Source organism: Cinclus cinclus, chromosome 14 (genome assembly GCF_963662255.1).
Source record: "Cinclus cinclus chromosome 14, bCinCin1.1, whole genome shotgun sequence".
NCBI lineage: Eukaryota > Metazoa > Chordata > Aves > Passeriformes > Cinclidae > Cinclus > Cinclus cinclus.
In genome coordinates, this window is record NC_085059.1 from 5,137,240 (window position 1) to 5,157,855 (window position 20,616).

The following is a 20,616-nucleotide window of genomic DNA, read 5'->3' on the forward strand; positions in this document are numbered from 1 at the left end:
GTAGTCCCCTCCGCCTCGCTTAATCCGTTTTCGCAGAGAGAGTATGGTCGCAGACCGTCCGCCGCTAATCCTGTCAGGTAGCCAGCAACCGGTCGAGCGGGTCCGCAGCGGGCGGGGCTGCAGCGCTCCGAGCTTCCTCTCGCTCCTCTCGGTCAACAGCGGCGCCCGCAGCCTCCTCCCGGCACTGCAGCACCGAGCGCTGCCCGCCCTCCCTTGCCCACGAGCAGCTTGCTGGGGTGGCTTAGTAGGCAGACACGTTTCAGTTTTCTCCTGCTGACCCCTGCTTGATCATCCAGCTGATGACGTGCAGACAGAAGCAACACGCCTCCTATGGTTATGTTATTTTCACCATAAGGGAAATTGTTTTTATCGTGGTAATACCACATAGATAAAAATCTCACGTAATGTTAAGTTACGAAAGCAAGGACTTCTAATGAAAAAGTCTGGAAGCACAAATCCCCCCCACAAAGCTTTTATACTACTCGTGTTTGAAGCACTCTCTGCATTACCTTTCTACGGATCGAAACAGTGTCAGAGTCTAGAGAAACAACTCGTGAACTGTCGCAATCCCCTAATACCACACTGCACGTCCTTACTTTGCATCCGCACATACAACTACCATACAAAAGTTTGCACTGCTCCCCTTTCTATGGGTACGAGGTCGGAATTTTTCATTACAAGCTTATGTAGCACTGAACCCACGGTGAACCGACACAGAGCCTTACTCTGACCACTCAGTCATAGAGAGGTTTTGAAATTCTGATTTCACCCGACTCAGTAGAGCAAGCTTTTCTACAGCAGCCATCACTCAAAAGACGAGAACAAACTCACAGAGGTGGAGCTTCCTATTTCATTGAGCCACATGCAACTTTCCCTCGGAAGTCATACAGCATAAAAACATTTACCAGCGGGTTTTCTCCACCTACTAAAAGTCAATAAACGTAGCTACGACGAAAAAAAAAAACCAAAAACTGCCAGGAATGAAGGTTCTCAAATACAAACTCCTCATGGACGTCTCATTTTACATAATAAGGATCCGCCTCCTACTATCACAAAGCAATTCAGACATAATTTTTTCCCAGGGAAAAGCATTAAACTGAGCCAGAATATGAGATTAATAAAAAGAATTTCAAACCTCTACATACCATTCATGGAGCAGAAATAGAAAGGAAAGAACGTCGCTTTAACCATACAAGTCTAAAAGCTAATGTGGCTGTAATTGCCATTTGTGAAGACTAGAAGACAGCAAAAGTAGCTAGACATGGCACGATTTAATGCATTTTGGGAAAGCGCAAAAGGGCACGAAAAGATCCAGAAAATAAAAAGCAACCCTCATGAGAATACTGCCTATACCACGCCGTAGGGGAATGGTTCAGAGAGGAAAAACGTCAAGGACTTACAAACCTGCGGTGCGTGGGGATCAGTGGGCACCTCGCCCTCGGCGACGCTGCTGCTCGAGATCTGCTTCTCGCAGGACTCGCCGCCCAGAAGCTCCTCCGCTGACAGCACGGGCACCGGCGGCGGCGGCGGCGGGGGCCAAGAGGCCTCGGGCACGGCGCGGGCCGGCGCCGCCACGCACAGGTTGTAGGAGTAGGGCAAGGTGCCCTCGCAGAAGTCGGCCGGGAAGGCGGCGCCGGCCACCGAGAAGCGCTGCGCGCCCAGGCAGCGCAGCACGGCGGGCGGCCCGGCCCGGCGCAGCCGCGCCAGCACGGCCAGAGCCACGCTCAGCACCAAGAGCGCCGACAGCAGCGCCAGCGCCAGCACCAGGTAGAACTGCAGCTCGGCCGCCGCCGCCTCCTCGGCGCCCGCCGGCCGCTCGCTCAGCTCCGGCAGCGCCTCCTGCAAGCTCTCGGCCAGCACCACGTGCAGCGTGGCCGTGGCCGACAGCGGCGGCCGCCCGTGGTCCTTCACCACGGCCACCACACGCTGCTTGGCCGCGTCCCGCTCGGACACGGCCCGCGCCGTGCGCACCTCGCCGCTGTGCGGCCCCACGCGGAACAGCGCCGGCTCCGACGCCTGCACCAGCTCGTACGACAGCCACGCGTTGCGCCCCGCGTCCGCGTCCACCGCCACCACCTTGGCCACCAGGTAGCCGGCCTCGGCCGAGCGCGGCACCACCTCGAACGCCGTCGGGGCGGCCGCCGCGGCCCCTCCCGCTGTCGCCGCCGGCCACAGCACCCGCGGCGCGTTGTCGTTGCGGTCCAGCACGAACACGCGCACCGTGGCCGTGGAGCTGCGCGCCGGCGCGCCGCCGTCCTGCGCCCGCACCGCCACCGCGAACTCGCGGCACTGCTCGTAGTCCAAGGAGCGCTGCGCGTACAGCGCGCCGCTCCGCGCCTCCACCGACACGAGCGGCGCCGCGCCCGCCGCGCCCGCGCTGCCGCCCGCCAGCCAGTAGCTCACGCGCCCGTTGGCGCCCGCGTCCGCGTCCCGCGCCTGCACGCGCAGCACCAGCGCGCCCGCCGCGTTGTTCTCCGCCACGTACGCGCTGTACGCCGCCTCCTCGAACACCGGCGCGTTGTCGTTCACGTCCGACACCTCCAGCGCCAGCTCCCTGCTGCTCCGCAGCGCCGGCCTGCCCCGGTCGCGGGCCACCACCGTCACGCGGTGCTCGGACGCCTGCTCGCGGTCCAGCGCGCTCGCCGTCACCACCTTGTACGAGCCGCCCGCAGACGCCACGATCGACAGCGGCGCCTCGCCCGACAGCTCGCACCACACCTGACCGTTCTCCCCAGAGTCCGGATCCTTCACATTCAGCAGAGCCACCACGGTGCCGACCGGCGCGTCCTCGGGCACGGGGCTCGACAGTGTCAGAATGGTGATTTCGGGCGCGTTGTCGTTCTCGTCCGTGATGTCGATCTGCACTTCGCAGTGATCAGTGAGCCCTCCGCCGTCTGTAGCCTCTAAGACAAAAACGTATTTATTTTCCTCCTCGAAATCGAGAGGACCCACTGTCTTGACCTCACCACTCTCGCTGTCGACGGCAAACAACAAGCGGACTCCTTCTGGGACGTTGCCGAAGGAGTAGGAGACTCGCCCGTTGGTGCCCGCGTCCGCATCTGTGGCACGAACCCGCAGCACCAGCGACCCCGCCGGCAGATTCTCTGCAACTCGCGCCTCGTAGACACTTTTGCTGAACACGGGTGGGTTGTCATTTGCGTCCGTCACGTTTATGCGAACCTGGACTGTCCCGGACCTCGCTGGTTCCCCGCCGTCCACGGCTGTCAGCACCAACTCAAAGGAGCTCTGCTTCTCTCGGTCCAATCCTCTCTCTAGCACTAATTCCGGCTGCTTCTTTCCACCCGGCTTTTCTCTCATGGACAGTGAAAATGAAGGGGTGCTGGTGAGCTGGTAAGTCAGGAGTGAGTTCTTTCCCACGTCTGCATCTCGTGCCATCTCCAAAGGAAAACGAGCACCAGGAGGGATTAATTCACCAATCTCGAGGTCCAGAACAGCCTTGCTGAAGACCGGAGAGTTATCATTCACATCCTCGATGGACACTTCGACGTGGAATATGTTCAGCGGGTTCTCCACCAGCGCCTCAAAGCTGACGGAGCAGGTCGCAGCTGCGCCGCACATCTCCTCCCGATCCAGCCGCTCATTCACGCACAGGTTCCCGTTCTCCTCATTCACCGTGAAGTATTTCAGCTGCTTCTTGCCGCCAGACGCCACCTGCAGCTTGCGCGCCGGCAGCTCGTCCGCGCTGAGCCCCAGGTCCCGCGCCAGCGGCCCCACGAGCGAGCCTCTGCCCAGCTCCTCGGGGATGGCGTAGCGGACCCGCTCGGCCGCCGCCCGCCACCACAGGCACAGCAGCACCGCGGCCGGCAGCGCTCGCCCGCCGCCCGTGCCGAGCCTCCGCCCGAGCCTCACCGCCATTCTCCGCCGCCACAGCTCGCCGCGCCGCTGCCTCCCGCCGCTGCCCCGCCGCTCCCTTCCGGCCGCTCTCGCCGCACACCGCACGGATCGCCGAAAGGCAGCGCGGCGAGGCCGCTCGGGCCGCACTCGGACGCCGCTGCTGCCCGCCTCTCTCCGCCTCTCTCCGCCGCTTTCCGCCGCCTCTTGCCGCTGCCGCCGGTGCCGCTGCCGCTGTGGCCGGCGCCGGGCGAGCGAGCAGCCTGCGGGGGCAGGACGCTGCGGCGGCGGCGGCGGCGGCTCCAGCGCCGCTCGGCGGCGGCCAACAGCGACACCCGGAGGCGCCGCCGCGCCGCTGCAGCCGCCGGATGGCCGCGCTCAAGGGGGCCCGGCTTTGGGCGGGGCTCAGCGCCTGAGCCGGCTCTGGCCTCTCTCCCCGATTGCAATCTGCAAGCGCAGACCCAGTGCCTTTATTATAAGTAGGAACCCTATGACTACACCAGTACCATCAGTCTATGACCGATTTGTTTTCCTGTAGCTGCAATAGACACATAAACATGTACTGCCCCTTATGGGAGTCCTTTGCATCCTCTGGTTTGAGATGGCACGAAAACCATGAAGGAAATACCTCTTCCGTAAAACATAAATTGTTGCTGTCATGCACAGTCAAAGAACTGAAGATTCCTGAGATGCTTTACAGTTTAATTGTCCCTGTGATACCCGAGATACCGGTTGTCCACCACCTAAGTGAAACCGGTGTAAATCTGAAGGACCTTTTTACAGTGATTAACACTTGTAGAGAAGTATGAAGCCCAGAAGCAGCGGATCTGCTCCCAGAAAAATGGCACTTTACCTACATACCTGACAAAGATTGAGAAAGTGCAAGGCTGTGCAAACTCTGCCCTGTGTTCATCCTTACACTCTCTTCTTCCATCCTCAAAACCTTACGTGCTTTCCATGGAAACTCAAAAATCAGGGCTCCTACAGTACTTGATTTCACATTTCCATTGTTTTGATTTTCCTACCCTCTAGGCAGAAGTCCCAACGTCTGCACAATCCATTTTAGGACTGCAAAATCAGCGGAATGGTTTTCAATTGATTCTGAAGATTCATATGCAAACCCCAAAGTTACATCTGACCTCGTCCGTGAGATACTGCTTCTCTTTTCTGGTGCTTTACTGCAATGCAACCTTAAAAGCTCTTTCCCAGGGCACCTGGAAACTCACTGAGGCCTCAAGGTGCAAGCCAGACAAGCCGCAGGAATATTAAAGGACTGCGAGGTCTCTCTGACTGGACTAAATTACTTCTCTAAGCAGGAGAACAACAGAAATCCTTGGCACTTACTAAATCAATGAAGCCAAACCAAATAGCTCCCACTGCCATACGTGGGGCCAGTCATTCGCTACTGTGACACATCAGGGCCTGTGCAGTGCAGAAATCACACAAGGAGCACGTAGCTGTGTAGTTCTCAGAGATACAAGAAGAATCCCCAGCTAAGTGGAATTGGGCAGCAGCATTTTACAGCTCCCTGCTTGCGTTAAGCAGTTTTTTATACTTCCCACACACAGCGTTCTGTCTTTATTTGCTTCTCAATGGAAGTTACCATTTCCTGCAAAGCAGCACTCACAAATGGGACAGAAACATGAACCATGGCCTTCCTGGAAACAGAGCCAAATTTGAGACCCAAGGTGGAAAATGTAATTAGCACTCTCCTAAGGTCTCTGTCAAGCTATGCACTCCCCCTGTTTTATCATATCCACTGATCCACAGAGATGTGACTTCTCCTGAGGTCGTTTTTACAGCTCTGTACACATGACAAAATCAGAACACAGAATGCCCTCCTCACATTCCTTGCTCCGCATCAGCTGCAATAACATACCAAGAAAAGAAAACCACACAAGCAAGGCAAGGATGCACTGGGAATGCTTTCAGAGAAACTCACCAAGAGGAAATCTCAGTCTTCACTCTGGGCAAGGAAATTCATCCCCGCGAGCACCTGGAACCCACTGAGGTCTCAAGCTGGAATTGTGACCCTGCCTGAAATCCTCTTCTGGACTACAAGTGTGACTTCATTTCATTAAATAGATAAAAACTCTCGTCTGCTTTTCTACTATGTGGCCTGCTCGTACTCCACAAATTTGAAAGCCCAAGTTTAAAGGCCTAACTTGTGTCAGCTCTAACAGCTACATAGGAACCATATCTAATATCTAGAGGTAAGGCCCGCCAAATAATTTCATTGGAGAAAAAACAACTAAAAATGCATAGAACCGTAAATATGTGATCCATGTAACACCTAGGGAAAACTGAATATTTACACCAACCCTTGAGATATTTCAAAATATGACACAGCAGCTCTTGCACCTGCCCTGTCTCTGTGCAGGCAGAATGCTCAGACATCACCCAACAGGGACCCCCTTGCAGACAGACACCTCTGGAAGAAGTTTTCCACACAACTTCTCCTTATGGAGAACAGGGATCACAACACAGGTGCACGCACAGGAGCTCTGCTCATCACTGATATTTGAAGAACTGTAAAGTGTTCTAACAGTCATAAGTAATAGGAAGCTCAGTTAAAAACTCAGATCTGAATCCGCTCAAAGATGTCATCGTTCTTTCTAAGCACATGAACATTTTTGAATATACGTCACTCCACAACCATTAATGTGAAGTTTATATCCACATCCAAGAGTTGCCACTCACAGGGAAGAGCTATGTCAGACATGACAGAGTGACTTTCTGGCAAGTACTTCAAATATCAAGTCCAAAACCCCTGACTTCACTGGTAAATTAGACTCTCCCATCCCTGTATTCCTACCAATTTCAGTACCACCAAAACATCATCCGTAACATCACACAAGCAAGAGCCATTAAAAACATCCGAAGGTTTGCTGGAGGCTTGGCAAGGCTCGGTACAACCACAATGAAACTCTACATCACAATTGTAGCAAGGCTGTATAGCTAGAGAAAATGACATTTCCCATAGCAGTTGTTAGACACAGAACTCCTGAAGCGTGCACTTCCCTGGGTATTGCTTGCAGACAAATTCATGGGAGGATCGCCGTCGTTTTTCTGGACATAGGAAAAGGGCCCTTGGTAAAGGTGGCACAGGCATGACAAGAAGTGACAGCCAGATTAGTGGATCATAGAATCCCCCCTCTTTCCCTGACTTGGGACAAGTCTCTCCCCGGGGCCAATCCCTCCCTGACTCTTCACCAGGAGTACGTTACACGTAAGATCAGGGATTCTGGAGACAATTTCATATAACGTTTCAGACACACGCAGACTCACCTTTACCTGGTCATGGCAAGCAAGTCAACAGTTTATAACTATCTTTCACAGAGAGCCCATTACAGGAAAGCAAATTTATGAACCCACAACATGGCCATTTATAACTTGAGTGTATTCATTTCATGTAATCCACCGATGGACCATGGAAGTTAAAACAACACCTGCTTTCCCTCCCCCAGTACTTCGTCACACGCTGTACCTGCTAGAGTCTCCTCAAACTCGTTACAGATTATGTGGCCCTCTCTGCTCTTTACCATTACCAGATGTACTCCAATGAAAGAAAAGCTGCAGTGACAATTTACCGTGGCTAACATTTAACTTCTTAACGCGTGTGCACGTGAGAAATAAGACAATTTCTCCCATTAAAAAAATGAAGGAAACACATCTATGAAGGTCTTCCTCTTTCGAGTTCTAAAATTGAAAGGCATGTATGGGACAGACAAGCAAATGAAAGAGATATGATCAGATACCAGCAAATAAAAAGCCCCATCTTGAGATCAGTACAAAGAACAAGGTAAGAAGATAACGTCTGCAGAAATGAAAGGATCATGCTCAGCTAGATTACGCCTCTTGGAGAAAACAGATAATCTACGTATTAAAAGTAGGCATGGAATAAATTTCCTTATTGCAAAACTCCCACGGAGATATTTCAGATTAGAATATAGAAGGCTATGAATCAAATACATTACATTCACCTGTAAGCACACGGCAGAAACACTCCACGGCTCTCAACAGAGCTGCACTAATGTCTGTTAAGCCACACTTAGGTGGGAAGGAGAAAATTGTGTTACACCGCACTACAGATGGACACCGAAATCTTGAATGCCCTGAAAGTCTTTCACACATAAAGCACAGTCTTTTCATCTCCTGCCTCTAACAGTTTACATGTTTGTTCTGCACCTTGAAAGTTTGAAAGCCGTTTCCATCAAATTGGAAATTCAGGCTATTTCCCTCCAACACGCAGCAGAATAACCGATAGACTCCAAACAGCTCTCTTTACATCTCTGTATTAAGAGGGAAGAAATATATATCTGTGAAATACAATTCAGAGAAGAAGCAGGAAGGAGGTAAAACACAACCTGTCCTACAAAAGATACTGGGACAGTGATGATCACACGTTACTGAAACAACTTCATTTAAAAAAAAGCCTGCAGCGAAGAGAAGCCTCCCTTATCATGCATGCCCCCGAAACTGGAAACCCAACGTCTGAGCCAACGTCCACCGTGGCACAAAACAAAAGCACCGCAATCAGCACTTCCCTAAAACAAACCTCGCAACCGTAGCCGGCAATCATCGCTCTACAAGACACAGAAAACGCAGAGAAAGAGTAGAGAAGCAGTAGAAGATAGAATAGCGAAGGAAATTTGGGACGAGGAACTCACCGAGGGAGCGGCGGGATGGACGGGAAGGGCGGCGGCAGGGTCCTCGTCCCCGAGCAGCGGCGCGGGCTCGTCGGGCAGCGGGCGGGCCGGGAGGGTGTCGCAGCAGGCGGCGGCGGCCGAGAAGCGCAGCCGGCTCTCGCGCGAGTCGGCCGTGAGCGACACCTCGTGCGAGTAGGACTGCAGGAAGGCGCGCACGCCGTCGATGCCCACGAAGTGCGAGACGGGCACGCCGCGCAAGGAGGCGCCGCTGTCGGGCGGCAGCAGCTGCTGGCGGCGCCAGCGGCGCAGGCGCAGCGCCAGCAGCAGCAGCAGGAAGGCGAGGAAGAGGCAGGACACGGCGGCCACGGCCAGCACGAGCCAGCGCGTCAGGCTGCCGGCCGGCTCGCCCGGCGCCGCCGCCTCGTCGGCCGCGCCGCCCAGCTCGGCCAGCAGCTCGGCCACGCTCTCGGCCAGCACCACGCTCAGCGTGGCCGTGGCCGACAGCGCCGGCCGCCCGTGGTCCTTCACCAGCACCACCAGGCTGTGGCGCGCCGCGTCGCGGGCCAGCGGCGAGCGCGCCGTGCGCACCTCGCCGCTGTGCGGCCCCACGCGGAACAGCCCCGGCTCCGTGGCCTTGGCCAGCTCGTACGACAGCCACGCGTTCTGACCCGCGTCCGCGTCCACCGCCACCACCTTGGCCACCAGCGCGCCGGCCGGCGACGAGCGCGGCGCCAGCTCCACGACCGACCGCGCCGCGCCCGAGCCCCGCCGCGCCGCCGCGGCCGGCGGCGGGTACAGCACCTGCGGCGCGTTGTCGTTCTCGTCCGCGATCAGCAGCAGCACCGACACGTTGCCGCTCAGCGCCGGCGCGCCGCCGTCCTCCGCGCGCACCCACAGCCGCAGCTCGCGCACCTGCTCGTAGTCCAAGGAGCGCAGCGCGTACAGCGCGCCCGTCTCCGCCTGCACCGACACGTACGACGACAGCGGCGCGCCCCGCACCCGCCCCTCCGACAGCCGGTAGCGCACGCGCGCGTTCTGCCCCCAGTCCGCGTCCGTCGCGCGCACCGTCAGCACCAGCGCGCCCGCCGCGTTGTTCTCCGCCAGCCGCGCGCTGTAGCGCTCCTCCGCGAACACCGGCGCGTTGTCGTTCACGTCCAGCACCCGCAGCGCCAGCACCGCGCTGCTCTGCAGCGACGGCGACCCGCCGTCGGCCGCCCGCACCGTCACGTTGTACTCCGACACCTGCTCCCGGTCCAGCTCGCCCGCTGTCACCACGCTGTAGTAGCCGCCGTGGGAGCTCTGCAGCCGGAACGGGACATCCCCTTCGAGCGAGCAGCGCACCTCGCCGTTGGCCCCCGAGTCCCGGTCCTGCACGTGTAGCAGGGCGACCACCGTCCCGGGCGGGGCGTCCTCAGAGATCTCTGACAGGGCTGAGGATACGGTCAGTTCAGGAGCATTGTCGTTGACGTCTGTCACGATTATTCTGAGATTCGCCGTGTCGAAAAGGCCTCCACCGTCATATGCCTGCACCTCCAGCCCGTATGAGGCCCCGTCGTCGAAGTCCAGCCTCTGCAACAGACTGATCACTCCAGTCTCAGAGTCCAGATGGAAAATATTCGACTCTTTCTCTGTGATTTTCTTAAATGAGTATTTCACGTGACCGTTCACCCCTTCATCATTGTCCGTGGCCGTGACGATGACGAGGACGGAGCCCACGGGCACGTCCTCGGGCACACGCACCGTGTACTCCGCCTGGCTGAACACCGGCGCGTTGTCGTTCGCATCCACCACTGTAACACGGATCCGAGCCGTGCCCGTCCGTGCCGGATCGCCGCCGTCACTCGCCCTCAGCACCAGCTCGTGAAACGCCGCCTCCTCCCGGTCCAGCGCCTTCGCCAGCACCAGCTCGGGACGCTGATCGCCGCCGGGGCCCGCCTGCACGGCCAGCGAGAAGTGCTCGTCACCGCTCAGATCGTAGCTCTGCAGGGAATTCCGGCCCAAGTCTGTGTCGTGAGCGTCTGGCAGGGGAAACTGCGATCCCGGGGCTGTCATCTCGCTCATTCTGAGATCTATTTCTGTCTCTCGGAATGTGGGCGCGTTATCGTTAATGTCCTTGATTTCCACTTCGATTTCATAGAACTTCATTTCTCCCTCCACTATCAGCTCACAGCGCAGCACGCATTGCTGCACACGCTCGCACAGCTGCTCTCTGTCGATCCTCTCCGCAGTCACTAAATGTCCCGTCTTCCCATGTAGAGCAAAATACTGCGTCCTACCTCTTTCTATTAAGCGAAAGCCGCGATCGCCTAGGTCCAGCAGCTGCAGCCCCAGGTCCTTGGCCACGTCGCCCACGAACGAGCCCTTGGGCATCTCCTCGGGCACCGAGTAGCGCAGCTGCCCCCACGCCGCCTCCCCCGCCGCCAGCAGGATCACCCAGAGCAGAGCTCGCTGCCGCCGGCCCCAGCGCCTCCCCGCCGAGAACATCTCCGCCGTGGCAGCTCCCCGCTGCCGCTGAGGAACGGCAGCCTGCTGCTCAGGTACCTGCTCTTGCTGAGGTTTCGCAGCGGATCCTCTGCTCACCGGCTCCGTGGCACGGGTCTGCACTGTGAAGACGACAGCAGATCGCCGGGTTGCCGATGCAGGAATCCAGCGATCTAGTGATGGAGCGGGCCCGCAGCGGGCGGGGCTGCAGCGCTCCGAGCTTCCTCTCGCTCCTCTCGGTCAACAGCGGCGCCCGCAGCCTCCTCCCGGCACTGCAGCACCGAGCGCTGCGGTGCTTCCTTGTCCACGGAGAACTCGCGGGAACGGGACAGAAACCCCAGAGACGTGGGGTCCCGTGCATCGCGGACCTTCTTCCTCGACTTGTCTAACATCCAGCTCTTCTTCGGTCATCCAGCCCATCCCCACGCACATTGAATACATCTTTAGGGGTTGTGATATTTCTACAGCACCGGATAACAGTTCCTTAAGCTGATAAAATACCACGCTCTTCCAATAGGCATGCAGAATATAGTATTGGCTTTTTACACCTCGAAACAATCTCCTTCCTTCAACTCCACAGATTTTTATACCAGTCCTTTTTCAAGGACCTTTTCCTCAGCCATTTTTGCAGTCAAAAGAGCGCCATGTATTATGTGAAATACTTGTGAAGAGTTGAAATGTTCTATCCTCGAATGCCGCAATATAGAGACTCCCTTAAAATTTTAGACTTTCTTACATTTCAGCTGCACATCTAAGGCTGCTGAGAACCACCCTGACCTCAGCCCAGACATCACTTCGGAATTCTTCCTTACAGCTTTACATCCTACTAAGGCTGCGCTGACACCTGGTTCTTCTACGCAGAGTAACTCAGAAGCAGAAAGCAATGAGCCATAAAACAATGGAATCATTCATTTTAGGAAAAAAACTCCTATATGATCAAGCCTATGCATTCTCTTTTAGGGGAAATTTCAGAAAAATTAAAAAAAAAAAACCAAACAAACAACTAAACAGAACGAAATACTAGAACATACCTAAAACACAATTCTGTAAGGATGTATGAATTGGAAAAAGGGATAAATTAGTAAAAAGATACTTTGAAATACACAAAAAAGGGTTTGGAGTTTCTTTGTGTGGGTTTTGGTTTTTTGTTTGTTTTTTCTTTCAGCTTTTCGCTTCCTTTTTTTGCTTTTTTTCCCTTTGTTTTAGTATTGAAATCCAAAATTACCCCGTCCCGCTGTTGTAGAGTCTCTGTGACACCATTTTCCCGAAAGATGTTAGGATACACGATACATGCATATATCCTCCATTTAGGGAGCCGCACACTAACTTCCAATGGTACAACAATATCAAAGCTACATTTAAGACTGGAATTTTTTTTAATTATCTATCACGTTCGAATATATTTCGTCGAGAAATAACAATTAACAAGGAGAAGTAACGTTGTTCCTTAAATTTTGAAATACTGAAAACAATAGCCGATGACAAGGCATAACTCGACTCAGAAACATAACGAAAGCTACAGATTAAGAGAAATAAGAGTTTCACCACAACTAACGAGGCAGGGAGTGCCTTGTGGCATCTGCCGCGGCCAAAATTCAGACGGAATATAACGATTTCACTCGTCAGGGAAATATGAAACGGCAACAACCGCCGCAGCAAAGAACTAATGCAAGGAACCGGATTCCACCACCACGTTCTTAGATACCGCTCACAGAAAAAGCGCTTGCGAAATTACACACCTGAGGTACTTCAGCCTCGGCGGGCAACCCTCCCGTCACGGCGCCACTACTCAGGTTCGGTTTCTCGCAGGAATCCCCGCCCAGAAGCTCCACCGCAGACAGCACGGACACCGCCTAAAGCTACCCACGACTTCCAAGCACACCATTTCTGAGAAAATCAGTCAGGAAGGAAAATGCTCCAACACCAAGTTTCAGTGCTCTCTTTTTAAACTCGATTCCTTCAAGTAGACTCATCCATTCTCCTTCCACCGAATACGGATTTGATTTCAATATTGTAAAAATATTCTAATTTATAGAGTTCAAGTGTAAAAGACAAAAGCTCTCCGCTGAAGTTGAACATTGGACAAAGGAGGGATCAAGTCCATTACAATCTCCATCCAGATCTCCACAGAGGTGCGATACACCCTTCCTCATTTCAATCCACCACGGACTAAGGAAAGTCAAACTCACAAAAACAAGACACCGGGAAACATGAAAAAGCGCAAGTACTACCTCAAAGGGGAATTATACTCAGACAATCTCAACGGTGGCTCTAACGAAGGAGAAATTAAAAATTTAAGCCACCACACCGACACACTAATGACACCACCCAACTGACATTACCAAGAGAAAACAAGGACAAAAGGGACCACAGCCGAAAGACCGCAAAAAGAGAAGGAGTTAACGCTTTACAGACCTGAGCTGCTCCCGGCTCAGTGGGCACCTCATCCACAATAGCGCTGTCGTCGGGGCTCGGCTTCTCGCAGGACTCGCCGCCCAGAAGCTCCTCCGCTGACAGCACGGGCACCGGCGGCGGGGGGGGCCAAGAGGCCTCGGGCACGGCGCGGGCCGGCGCCGCCACGCACAGGTTGTAGGAGTAGGGCAAGGTGCCCTCGCAGAAGTCGGCCGGGAAGGCGGCGCCGGCCACCGAGAAGCGCTGCGCGCCCAGGCAGCGCAGCACGGCGGGCGGCCCGGCCCGGCGCAGCCGCGCCAGCACGGCCAGAGCCACGCTCAGCACCAAGAGCGCCGACAGCAGCGCCAGCGCCAGCACCAGGTAGAACTGCAGCTCGGCCGCCGCCGCCTCCTCGGCGCCCGCCGGCCGCTCGCTCAGCTCCGGCAGCGCCTCCTGCAAGCTCTCGGCCAGCACCACGTGCAGCGTGGCCGTGGCCGACAGCGGCGGCCGCCCGTGGTCCTTCACCACGGCCACCACACGCTGCTTGGCCGCGTCCCGCTCGGACACGGCCCGCGCCGTGCGCACCTCGCCGCTGTGCGGCCCCACGCGGAACAGCGCCGGCTCCGACGCCTGCACCAGCTCGTACGACAGCCACGCGTTGCGCCCCGCGTCCGCGTCCACCGCCACCACCTTGGCCACCAGGTAGCCGGCCTCGGCCGAGCGCGGCACCACCTCGAACGCCGTCGGGGCGGCCGCCGCGGCCCCTCCCGCTGTCGCCGCCGGCCACAGCACCCGCGGCGCGTTGTCGTTGCGGTCCAGCACGAACACGCGCACCGTGGCCGTGGAGCTGCGCGCCGGCGCGCCGCCGTCCTGCGCCCGCACCGCCACCGCGAACTCGCGGCACTGCTCGTAGTCCAAGGAGCGCTGCGCGTACAGCGCGCCGCTCCGCGCCTCCACCGACACGAGCGGCGCCGCGCCCGCCGCGCCCGCGCTGCCGCCCGCCAGCCAGTAGCTCACGCGCCCGTTGGCGCCCGCGTCCGCGTCCCGCGCCTGCACGCGCAGCACCAGCGCGCCCGCCGCGTTGTTCTCCGCCACGTACGCGCTGTACGCCGCCTCCTCGAACACCGGCGCGTTGTCGTTCACGTCCGACACCTCCAGCGCCAGCTCCCTGCTGCTCCGCAGCGCCGGCCTGCCCCGGTCGCGGGCCACCACCGTCACGCGGTGCTCGGACGCCTGCTCGCGGTCCAGCGCGCTCGCCGTCACCACCTTGTACGAGCCGCCCGCCGACGCCACGATCGACAGCGGCGCCTCGCCCGACAGCTCGCACCACACCTGACCGTTCTCCCCCGAGTCTGGGTCGTTCACATTCAGCACGGCTACCACGGTGCCGACCGGTGCGTCCTCGGGCACTGGACTCGAGAGGGACAAAATTGTGATCTCGGGCGCGTTGTCATTCACATCCAGGACCTCCACCACCACCTTGCACTGAGCCACCAGACCGCCACCGTCCCTTGCCTCCACCAGTAATGTATAGCCTCTCGTGTCCTCGAAGTCCAAAGCCTCTTTCAGCGTGATCATTCCGGTCTCCGTGTCCATTATAAACTTCTGAAGCACCTTGGCAGGCATTTTTCCGAAGCCGTAAGTTATGCGAGCATTGCTGCCGCTGTCGGCGTCGGAGGCGGAGACGTTTAACACTCTCGACCCCGGGGCAGCGTCCTCCCGCAATCTGGCACGGTACCCATCCTGCCCGAACACGGGTGGATTGTCGTTGGCGTCTGTCACATTGACGAGAATCTTGACAGTTCCGGATCTAACTGGATCTCCGGCATCGACCGCCGTTAGTACCAGCTCAAAAGAGCTCTGCTTCTCCCGGTCCAACGCTTTCTCCAGCACTAATTCGGGCTGATTACTTCCATCAGGGCTCTCCTTCATGACCAGAGAGAAAGACGGGGTGCTGGTGAGTCGGTAAGTCAGCTGCGAATTGCTCCCTGAGTCAAAGTCTTGGGCACCCTCCAGGGGAAAACGAGCACCGGCGGGAGTCCATTCCCCTATATCAAATTTAAGAACAGCGTTGCTAAAGGTCGGGGAGTTGTCATTCACGTCCTCGATGGACACCTCAATGTGGAAAACGTTCAGCGGGTTGTGCACCAGAGCCTCGAAGCTGACGGAGCAGGTCGGAGCTGCGCCGCACATCTCCTCCCGGTCCAGCCGCTCATTCACGCACAGGTTCCCGTTCTCCTCATTCACCGTGAAGTATTTCAGCTGCTTCTTGCCGCCAGACGCCACCTGCAGCTTGCGCGCCGGCAGCTCGTCCGCGCTGAGCCCCAGGTCCCGCGCCAGCGGCCCCACGAGCGAGCCTCTGCCCAGCTCCTCGGGGATGGCGTAGCGGACCCGCTCGGCCGCCGCCCGCCACCACAGGCACAGCAGCACCGCGGCCGGCAGCGCTCGCCCGCCGCCCGTGCCGAGCCTCCGCCCGAGCCTCACCGCCATTCTCCGCCGCCACAGCTCGCCGCGCCGCTGCCTCCCGCCGCTGCCCCGCCGCTCCCTTCCGGCCGCTCTCGCCGCACACCGCACGGATCGCCGAAAGGCAGCGCGGCGAGGCCGCTCGGGCCGCACTCGGACGCCGCTGCTGCCCGCCTCTCTCCGCCTCTCTCCGCCGCTTTCCGCCGCCTCTTGCCGCTGCCGCCGGTGCCGCTGCCGCTGTGGCCGGCGCCGGGCGAGCGAGCAGCCTGCGGGGGCAGGACGCTGCGGCGGCGGCGGCGGCGGCTCCAGCGCCGCTCGGCGGCGGCCAACAGCGACACCCGGAGGCGCCGCCGCGCCGCTGCAGCCGCCGGATGGCCGCGCTCAAGGGGGCCCGGCTTTGGGCGGGGCTCAGCGCCTGAGCCGGCTCCGGGCTCTCTCCTTCATTACAATCAACAAGCGCGGAAGCAGATGCGATTAAATCTGAGTAGGCGTTTTCCATACTTTCAGATCATCTCCTTTTGTTGCAGTGAACAATCGGAAGTAAATATGCCAGAGGAGTAAAATCAGCTACTCTTAATAAAATCGAGGTGAAACTGTCAGAAGAAGAAGCGACCGTATAGCTGGGGAAGACTTTAAAAGCTCTTTAGCGCTGCGGTATATTTTGAATTGTTATATTAATTGGGAAAAATTAATAGTCATAAGGTTATAGTTGCGTTGGAATAGTCAATAATATTCTGTAACACATTGAAGCAAACGTCTTTTCTCCCTTGTCCTGGTTTGGCTGTGAAGCAATCTTTATGGTCGTGTAGTCTACACCTCACTACTCAGGTTTCTCAAAGCCCCTTCCATCGAGACTCTGAACCATTTCAAACATGGTACATCAATATCTTCTCTTGTCAACCTGCTCCTGTATGTCACCACTCTCACTGAGAAACATGTTTCACCTATGACCAGGCTTAATCTACCTTCTCTCTTTTTCAAACTATTGACCTTATCCTATCAAGATGGGCCCTAGCAGAAGCTTCTCTCTGTGGAGACCCAGAGAGGCATTCCCAGTTAAGGAAAAGGAGACGCCTCCAGCCCTGTGCCCTCTCCCTGTCCGTCAGCCTTTCGGTCACTCCCACCCTGTTTTCCTGTTGGCCCGTGCCCTAACCCCACCCTTGTGACACCCCCGTGTCCCCTGGTAACTGGTCTGTAAGGGTTCTTAACCTGGACCCCCTCAGCCCCTCTTGGCCTTTTCTTCTCTAAACCATGGACAATGCACACACGTGGCTCAAATAAACATCTCTGTGAAACCCCTGCATAAGGCCCTTCCTGCTCCCTTACTTGCTATCACCCCAACAACTAACGGATACAACATCTCTCCACATTTCTGTTATGCATTTTATATAGCAAACATCACAATAAGTTCTTCCCAGCTCCTTTTCATCTCACGCTCAAGACCTTCTCTCTGCCCATCTACATGGCAGAGGTGTTCCATCCCTTTGAAAATGTTTGTTTTCCTTCTCTGAACATACTTTAACAGGTCTCACAAAAACACAGTGAAGACAGAAAATCTGCCTTGTCCTGCTGGCCACACTGTTTATTGTGCAGCCCAGAATATGATTGACTTCCTAGTCTGCAGGAACCCACTGCCAACTCATATCCCATTTGTCACCCACCAGGACCCCAAATCCTCCTCCAAAGCTCTCAGTCCCTCAAGTTTGTACGGAAAGGGGATTGCCCTGACCCAGGTGCATGATTTTGCACTTGATCTTGTTGAACTTAATAAGGATGACAGGAACCCACTCCTCCAGACTGCCGAGGTCCCTGGGGATGACATCCCATCCTTCTACTGAATCAATGGCACCACTTAGCTTGGTGTCATCTGCAAACATGGAGAGGGTACTCTCAATCCAATTAGCTGTGTCACTGATAAAGATGTTGGATATATTGGTCCAAGTACAGCCCCTTGAAGACACCACACATTGGTAGTTTCCAGCTGGACATTGAGATACTGTCTACAACTCTGTGAACTCCACCTGCACTTGGAAAATAGGAAGAGATGGGACCTTTCACATGAGATCAGATACCCCGAGGTCGCACTCAAAACAAAAAGCAAGGCACGAGTAATTTCTTAAGCACAAGCTAAACAAATTGGATGGTACACATCTAATTTCATTTCATGAAGTCATCATCAGCTCTCGTGTTGTTTTTCCACTGTGTGGCCTGTTACCTTCCCTACAAATAAAATTCCCTAAATGTACACACTTTATAACGGGCCTTGTTCCTATACTACGAGAAAATATGAGAGACTACTTTTTTGCTTTTTCTTCATTTGCTTTACAACAAAAATCCTCGTTTAGGTGATTAAAGGGAGTTTTTGCTGCAAAACAACACTTGCATCTTCCAATGCAAAATGTCTTTTCTCCAGAAAGGGGGAAAATGAACCATGACCTTCCAGGAAACAAAGTCCTGAAAGGAAGTGTTAAATACAACTGTGAGAAAACTGTGTATCATAATGTTCCAGAGACACAGAGGTGGATAACGGAGGATTCACACAAGAATCACAAGCCATTCTATTCAGATATCATTGTTCCAGGTACACACGTTCTAACACCTTATTGTCAGAGGACTGCCATTGCCTTTCAAATCGGGCAAATCAGGATCGTAAGACAAATTATACAGGCCTTGGCAACAGGCATGAAACCAAACCACTGCTCATCCAAAAACACATTGATCCACCCCTCTTTTCCTGGTTCTGAGCAAATCCCTTGCCTTCCTTGCTCTGCATTCACAAATTTTGGTTGCACTACGGGTAGTACCCAGTGTTTGGCTGCACATCAGCCACAAGCAAAATAACACAAAATTCTGTGACATTCTAGGGAAATAAGGGTGTACCAAAGTCTTTCTGCTGGCAGCCGATCACCTCCATGGATGAACATGGATGAGAACACCTCCCATGGCCTGATAATCTGAACAGATCTCTACTTTCTGGGACTATGAGCCAAGCCAAAGCCTACTTGTAGAACATAAGAAACACGAAAGGAATAGGAAAGCCACAGAAGAATCGTGACTTAACATTTCAGACTATGTCAACTATAGCAAGTTCACAGGAAGCATCATCTACCTTGCCTAAAGTACACAGGAGGATCACATGGGACTTTACACCAAAGACCACAAGTGTGGTTCTCTAAGCAATTTATTCAGAAAACAAGAAAAGTGCACAGGACCGTAACTACGGGGATAAAAACAGGGGAAATGGAATGTTTATACCAGCCTTTCACACTCTTCAAACTATACCACAGCAAACTCTTTTACCTGCCTTATCTCTGTGCAGGCAGAAGGCTTCAGTGTGTTCAAACACCACCCAACAGGAACCACTTTGCCAACAGACACCATCAAAATATATTTCCCACACAACTGCTCCTTATGGAGAGTAAAGATCACAGCACAGGTCCACAAATACGAACTTCTCTGCTCACTCTCATTTCAAGGAATGTGAAATGCTCAAGCCCCCAAACCACAATTTCCTAACAAAACTACCATCCCATGCCCTCCATTTTCCACAAACAAACAGTTTAAATGCTAAAAAAACCCCAGCAGTTACTTACATGAGCAAGATCCATTAACAACATCTGACGGTTGGTCAAGGCTGGAAAAAGCTCAGTACACCTAAGACAAGACTTTATATACTTTTTATATACTTCATATACTTGTTATATATACCATTTTTTCCCACAGTCTTACAAGCACATACAACGGGAAAAGTGACAGTTCTTAGACACAGAGTCTTTGAAGCATGTTTGTGCTTCCATGGATAGGTCTGCAGACAAGTCCATCTAAGTCTGTATCTGTTTGGGATACAGGAGAAGGGGAAGTTCTACAGGTGGCACAGATCTTGGCACTAGAAATGCTGTGAAAGCACTCTGAGCCAAGTGGAGCATGCAATCCCCTCTTTTCTTGCTCTGAGGCGAGTCTCTCACTGATTTGCCACTGACTTCTCACCATGAATATTTGACAAGAAAGAGTGTTTACTAAAGTGATGCTTTGCAGAAAGGCACCTCTCGACGTTTTTTCCTTTAGATCTGAAACCATGAAAGGCATGTACAGGACAGTCGGCAGCTCTGGCAGACGTCATCTTCCACACGGCCCACCTTCAGCTCATTAGATCAAGCGAGACTACAAGTTAAATCATGCACAGTGGAAGGGATCATACCATACAGCTCCAGATGAGCGCTCAGAGTAGCTACATAATTCCAGTATTTATTAGGTTCTAAGTGAAGTGTTTGATCTTCCCAAATCTTCCACCATGGTATTTGTTGTAAGTACATATTTAAGCTTTAGTTAAGGATTGAAGAAAAGATGCAAACTCATAAGGAGAACCTCCCAGGGCTCCCCATATAGGTGGAATAAAGTGTCATGAAGCTAAATATTTTGGGATGATGAAACTCACATTGCCTGATGCTACAACTGGGCACTGGTCAGGGAAAAGGGCAAACTGTATTCCTTGTGTATTTCCAGAGACCTTCACACACAGCCCCCAGGACTCTGATCTTCAGCACTTCTTAACTTACAAAGGGTCCTCTGACCCTCATGAGCTGCAAGAACATGGAATAAAACTCGCAGATGCACAGAAGAAGACATCTGTAATGTGCACTGCACACCGCCAAGGTTGGGAAGTGCCTCCCTCAGCAAACTTCAATACCTTAATATTTCAGTAGGAGGTGCTCAAGCAGTATCTAAAAGAGAGTATCTAAAAGAGAGTATCTGAGTATCTAAAAGAGTATCTAAGTAAGTA

The 20,616-nt window shown here is 54.5% G+C and overlaps 2 protein-coding genes across 2 annotated transcripts; both read right to left on the reverse strand.

Moving 5' to 3' along the window:
* Positions 1-73: 73 nt before the first annotated feature.
* LOC134049791 (protocadherin gamma-B5-like) lies at positions 74-7,397 on the reverse strand. The gene is made up of 5 exons (XM_062502465.1): positions 7,340-7,397; positions 3,897-4,299; positions 1,405-3,853; positions 510-538; positions 74-212 (listed from the first exon to the last, which is right to left on the reverse strand). Exons 1-5 carry the CDS (start codon positions 7,395-7,397, stop codon positions 74-76), a joined length of 3,078 nt encoding a protein of 1,025 aa, XP_062358449.1.
* A 1,002-nt stretch (positions 7,398-8,399) lies between these two features.
* On the reverse strand, positions 8,400-18,750 carry LOC134049792 (uncharacterized). Its single transcript, XM_062502466.1, has 7 exons — positions 18,717-18,750; positions 17,566-17,703; positions 13,398-16,216; positions 12,722-12,835; positions 11,173-11,383; positions 8,523-11,104; positions 8,400-8,438 (listed from the first exon to the last, which is right to left on the reverse strand). The coding sequence occupies exons 1-7, from the start codon at positions 18,748-18,750 to the stop codon at positions 8,400-8,402; spliced, it is 5,937 nt and encodes a 1,978-aa protein (XP_062358450.1).
* Positions 18,751-20,616: the final 1,866 nt, after the last annotated feature.

What these genes read in the sequence shown, in the direction of transcription:
- LOC134049791 (XM_062502465.1), bottom strand. Translation starts at nt 7,397, where the DNA reads ATGGTAAAGAGCAGAGAGGGCCACATAATCTGTAACGAGTTTGAGGAG. An exon ending in CGGCGGGAGGCAGCGGCGCG is followed by an intron (nt 3,854 to 3,896) that starts GCGAGCTGTGGC and finishes GCTCGGGCGGAG; the next exon opens with GCTCGGCACGGGCGGCGGGC. An exon ending in CTGATCCCCACGCACCGCAG is followed by an intron (nt 539 to 1,404) that starts GTTTGTAAGTCC and finishes TTGTTTCTCTAG; the next exon opens with ACTCTGACACTGTTTCGATC.
- LOC134049792 (XM_062502466.1), bottom strand. Translation starts at nt 18,750, where the DNA reads ATGGAGGTGATCGGCTGCCAGCAGAAAGACTTTG. An exon ending in CTGAGCCGGGAGCAGCTCAG is followed by an intron (nt 12,836 to 13,397) that starts GTCTGTAAAGCG and finishes GGGTAGCTTTAG; the next exon opens with GCGGTGTCCGTGCTGTCTGC. An exon ending in TCCATCCCGCCGCTCCCTCG is followed by an intron (nt 8,439 to 8,522) that starts GTGAGTTCCTCG and finishes TGTGTCTTGTAG; the next exon opens with AGCGATGATTGCCGGCTACG.